This window comes from Patella vulgata, chromosome 3 (genome assembly GCF_932274485.2).
Source record: "Patella vulgata chromosome 3, xgPatVulg1.2, whole genome shotgun sequence".
NCBI classification, from domain to species: Eukaryota; Metazoa; Mollusca; class Gastropoda; family Patellidae; genus Patella; species Patella vulgata.
Window position 1 is genome coordinate 13,438,850 of NC_065881.2, and position 6,000 is coordinate 13,444,849.

Sequence of the window (6,000 nt, forward strand, 5' to 3'; positions counted from 1 at the left end):
CCCGAAATGACCTAGTTTGGGTCAAGTGGATGTTAAACCCCATTTCTCTATCGCTCTCTCTTTGTCCAACCTCGTGGGTTTTTGAAATGATCTAGTGGAAATGACCCCCTTCCCCTCACTCTCCCCCATCCACCATTGTCACAGACTCTCGCTGTCCCCACAATGCCCCATCAAGATGGTCCTGTATGTGGAATATACATAATTGTGGATAATATTTCTAAAACGTTTTCTGTCTTATTTCATAAATTCAAGGTCTGTTATTGAGCCATTACTTACTTCGATCGGTGCAAATAAATAAATTTATAGATTCAAGTTACAAATAGAACACAAAAATACTACAACAGTGAATTATTTGGCCATTAATGTCCCAGATTGACATTGTTTGAAATAGTTTATGTTTTTATTGCTGTCATGTGAAATTTTGTTTTCTGACAATCAGAAAGATGGATGACTGATGTATATTTTATTGTAAGATTTACTGACAAAAATATTTTCTGATATTTAGGCTTTATGTTAGATTAAAGGTATAGAAAAAATAGATCACCTGCCCACGGGGCCAAATAACTTCTGAAGAAATAAGAAATAAAGAAAGCTAGGTTCCGGTGGGAGTGGACGTAAAGAGAGAAAGAGGAATGGGTTTTAATATCCACTTGACACAATCTGGGTCATTTGGGATTAACATATGGTTCAGTTTTATTTCAATAATTCGCTTGTGCATAGGGGTCTTTAGCAGTGGGAGGAAACCGGAGGACCCGAAAAAAAACAACATGAGGTTGGACAGGCGACCTTACTCCTTGTCACGTACAACCGGGGAATCGAAAGTGCACCGACTAACCATTAAACCCCATTTTATTTCATTCTTTTATACGGTTCTGTTAATTTCTTTGTTTATCTTTCAGAGTCCATCGTTGTATAGCGAAAATCGGCAGCAAGCATTATTACACACGTTACAGAGGTGAGATCTTATTTTTATTCTGGAGCTGCAGTGGCTGAATGTGTAAGGCACTGGGTTATAAAATTACTAACCAGGAAATACCGGATTTCAATTCCGATGTTGACAGAAAGTTCCTCAGGATTTTCTGGCAAGATCTCTCCTTGTCAATTGTGCAGAAAGGATCATTTGGCAAAGATCAGAGTCTTGTTGCTTGGAATGGACGAAAAACTAATCCTGTGTACCCTTGACAGGTGGAATTGGAAATAGAGTAGGTTGTAGCACAGCTGTCTGGGCACAATTCTCCGAACAGCTCACTCCATGTATCTGCCTTCTTTGATTGGTCTACATGTACATGAAGGTCAGGGTGGGGCGTTAGATGGCCGAATGGTTAGCATGTGCGCACTGTATCATAAGGCCTGTCATTGAGTCAACTGGCGTGGTTTCGATTCCCCAGTTGTACGTGACAAGGAGTAGGGTTGCCTGTCCAACCTCGTGGGTTTTCTATGGATCCTCCGGTTTCCTTCCACTTCTAAAGACCCCTAAGGGCAAGTGAATTATTGAAATAAAATTAAACCATATGTTAGTCCTGAAATGGCCTAATTTGTGTTGAGTCTCTCAGTAGGTCAGGATATGTTAGAACATCTCGAATTGGAATTCCAGGTTCCTAATGCTTCCCCTATATACTGGTTTTATATCCATGGTATAAGCATTAATGAAACATTGAAACAGCGAAGCTATTTACTTACTATTTTTTGTTTGTTTCAGATTTGAAAATGATAATTATGAAACGGTGCCATTTTTCATGTTTGGAGATTTTAATTTTCGATTAGATTCTCATTTATTAGTTAAGGTAAGCTCTAATGTTTTCATTATGTGAGATCCAATAACCGGGTCATCATATAGTACTAATTTTATTTTTTAGAAATATCTGTCTTAATTATCCCAGTCAGAGCATAAAAGTAGGACGTTAAAACTCCATTTCATTTATATTTTATACCAGCGGTTCACCTGGCGTAGCACGGATGTAGCCATGAATCAGAGGTAGCATAACTCCAAAACCAAAAGTGGTAGACCATCGCCACCAGGCCTATGTACTTTGTGCCATATTTATAGACTACTAGCGGTTGACCAGGAAGTAGAATAACAAAGAAACTGGAAGTGGTAGACCATCGCTACCAGGCCTATGTTACTCCCCAGCCTGAGCTACCCGTATACCCGTGTAGCCGCCAATCCTGAACAGACAAACAAACCACAGTCACAAATATTAGAAAAGATGGGCACAGGAAACTGGTGTCTAAGTCTAGGGTTAATAAAATGTTTGCATAGGAGGATAGTGTAGCTGTGACTTGTGATCTGAACATATTCTGATTTCTTTCTTTATTAATAATTTTATTGTGGACTTATTTCATTTTTCCATTCCAAAATTTGGAAGGATCCTATATAAAGATGTCCTAAAGAATAATGATAACCATATGCTGCAAGAAAACAGTTCTTTTGCATTTAGATATTTGTATGTGCATAGTGTATGTGTATGATGTGTACATTTTAGGTTTATAATATGTATATTGTATGTGTATTTTTTAGGTTTATATGTATATTGTATGTGTATTTTTTAGGTTTATATGTATATTGTCTGTGTATTTTTTAGGTTTATGTATATTGTATGTGTATATTTTAGGTTTATATGAATATTGTATGTGTGTAATGTGTATATCTGTGCATAGATATTTGTATGTGCATAGTGTATGTGTATGATGTGTACATTTTAGGTTTATAATATGTATATTGTATGTGTATTTTTTAGGTTTATATGTATATTGTCTGTGTATTTTTTAGGTTTATGTATATTGTATGTGTATATTTTAGGTTTATATGAATATTGTATGTGTGTAATGTGTATATCTGTGCTTGTATGTTTTTAGGCCATCACAGAAAAAACTGATTCTAGTGAAACCAGGGGTAAAAAAGATCAAATAACTAAAGTTGTATATAAAGAAAAGGAGAATGGGAAGGTATTAGTGCATGTTTATCACACAATAAATTCTTAGTAATACTTTAAATACCTCAATAAAGTTCTTATAAAAATTCTGTATGCCTATCCATTTTAAGCATTCTGCAATATTTTGTTCCAGAGTTGTCCCCGTTTAGTGAAAAACTTTGTTAGTGCAATAGAGCTATGGTTATTGACGCATTCTTTTCAGACTCAATGAAAGGCATTGTGGTCATGGAGTGTATAATTGTTAGATCTATTTCACATGTACACCTGCAGATTTCGTCATAGGTCATGAGATGTAAACAGTGTTTTTGCTAACACTAACCCTAACCCAAAACCTAGCCCTAAGCCTTACCGTAACTCTAAACCACAATCCTCGACAACAAGCATGTACCATGTTTACATCTTGAGACCTTGGGGAAAATCTGCAGGTGTGATATGAAATGGACCTAGACGTGTATAATACAATAAAGTTACTGTATGCCTATACTTTATCAGAGGAGGGATGTACAATACAATAATGGCGGGTGGGAGGTAGAAGGGGAGGGTTCTAGTACATGTAGAAGGATTTATAACAGAATAAAGTTCTTATAAAGACGGGAGTGTCTGGAATAAAGTTATAATTAAGACTTTAAATAGCTCAACTTTATCAGAGAGAAATGTAGAGGGGTGTATGGAATAAAGTTATAATTAAGACTTTAATTGTCTCAACTTTTATCAGAGGGTAATGTAGAGGGGTGTATGGAATGAAGTTATAATTAAGACTTTAAATAGCTTAGTTTATCAGATAGGAATGCAAAGGAACTTTATCACAGGGGAATGCAAAGGAGTGTATTGTGGCATGAAGATCTTGTTTGTGTCAAGAAAGAATAATGATTCTTCTGCAGGCTCTTTGGTTTCCTCTTAACTTACCCTTGCACCAGAGAATTATTGAATAAAGATATACTGTAACTGTGTATGATTTGTTTACAGGTTGTATTAACGGTGGAAACAAAAGGTTTTGATTACCACGATAAACACTCTGATCTCTTCTACAACACCAGTAAATGGGTAAATATATAAAAACTATGGCCCTTTTGTTTTTAATGAAATATACTGTTTCGCTATATATTTAGATTTTTGTTATTACACTTCAGTTTTACAACTTGTTTGTAAGTTAAGTAATCTATGATAAAGAGTGCATTCCATTCCTTTCGTTTACACCAGAATGATAAAAAGCTCATTCCTTTATTTTAGTTACACCAGTATGATAAAGAGCCCATTCCTTTATTTTAGTTACACCAGTATGATAAAAAGCTAATTTCTGCGAGTTACACCAATATGATAAAGAGCTCATTCCTTTCTTTAAGTTACATCAGTATGGTAAAGGGCTCATTCCTTTCTTTTAGTTACATCAGTATGATGAAGAGCTCATTCCTTTCTTTAATTTAAGTTACATCAGTATGGTAAAAGGCTCATTCCTTTCTTTTAATTACATCAGTATGATAAAGAGCTCATTCCTTTCTTTAATTTAAGTTACATCAGTATGGTAAAAGGCTCATTCCTTTCTTTTAGTTACATCAGTATGATAAAGAGCTCATTCCTTTCTTTAAGTTACATCAGTGTGATAAAGAGCTCATTCCATTCTTTTAGTTACACCTGTATGATAAAAAGAGTTCACTCCGGTACACTAGCATTCCTTTCTTTTAACAAGCTTATTCCAGTATGACAAAGAACTCATTCAATTCCTGTAATTACACCAGTATGATAAAGTGCTCATTCCTTTCTTTTAGTTACACCAGTATGATAAAGAGCTCATTCCTTTGAAAGAGAAGTTAAAAGAATTTGAATTCAGCTTTCCACCGAGTTATCCGTTTAGTGAAAACATAAATGATGGTAAATCATACATGAAAACCAGATGTCCATCGTGGTGTGATAGAATACTGTTCAGCAATAGTGCCAAAAATTTAATACTCACAGTAAGTTATATCATTCATTTATTTCACAGGGGCGAAATATTTATTTATTTTGAGAGGGTGGGGGGAGGAATTGGCTCCGTTTTCCTCCCACTGCTAAAGACCTCTATGCGCAAGCAAATTATTAAAATAAAGTTGAACCATGTGCTGCTCCTGAAATGAAGTTTTTGTCAAGTGGACGTTAAATTCCATTTCTCTCTCTCTATACCCCATTTCATTTCGTTACTAAGAATAATTTGTGTTTTTTTTTTTTTTTCAGGAAGATTTAGAGAAACCATGTTATGATATTTTAGGTAAAGATATTTGTATGGGCGACCACAAGGTAAGAGTTACTCATGTTTCCATGTTGATTAGTGTTAAATGATAAGGCCAGCTCAATTTTTCGTCATAGGTCATGAGTTGTAAACTTGGTTAGTGCTAATCCCAACCCTAACCCTGGACCTAGCCCCAATGCTTACCCTAACCGACAGTCTCGCCAACAACCACGTGCCCTAAACCTTATTTACATCTCAGTGACCTTGACAAAAATTGAGCTTGCCTTAACAAATAGATTTAGCCTTCCATGTTAATGTTATTCTTTCTGGGAGTGGTTTGTTTGGTTCATGGTATTCCAATCATATTCATTTGACCAGCTTAAAATACAAAACATTTTAAACTAAAAACTCTATAATTACAGATTAATTTCTAAATTTTGGGTGTGAAACATTTTGAAATCTATATCCTTCTTTATTAACCCAGTTGGAGCAGAACAGTAGGGTATTAACTCCTTTTCATTTCATTTCATTTGAAAATATATCCAAAATTAGGTTAAAGATGCATTATGTGTAGTTTTATGTTCGAGTGTGAGACTTTAAGTAATATATACATATTGCACGAGTTCTATATCTATACATTACGCAATCTCCTGCACGAGATCATTAAACAACTTAAACTTAAATAATGTACGCTTAACACATCAAAGGATGACATCACATCTGTATTTTAAGTAAGAGCTAAATCTGTCTTATTACAGGTTTTTATTTTGGCTTCAAATGTTATATAAATTATTATTTAGTTATTTATTAAAATCACACGCCTATAATCAACTCGCTAGGACATCGGATGGTGCAGATGTAAAT

The 6,000-nt window shown here is 34.9% G+C and overlaps 1 protein-coding gene across 1 annotated transcript in view; it reads left to right on the top strand.

Annotated features, from left to right (window-relative positions):
- The window catches only part of LOC126815311 (inositol polyphosphate-5-phosphatase A), a 58,248-nt gene extending 54,046 nt beyond the window's left edge, over nt 1-4,202 (top strand). The window contains exons 10-14 of the mRNA XM_050540880.1: nt 900-955; nt 1,700-1,784; nt 2,857-2,946; nt 3,900-3,977; nt 4,164-4,202. Of these exons, the coding sequence (XP_050396837.1) occupies nt 900-955; nt 1,700-1,784; nt 2,857-2,946; nt 3,900-3,977; nt 4,164-4,202 (348 nt within the window). The remainder of the gene's footprint in view (nt 1-899; nt 956-1,699; nt 1,785-2,856; nt 2,947-3,899; nt 3,978-4,163) is intronic.
- Nucleotides 4,203-6,000: the final 1,798 nt, after the last annotated feature.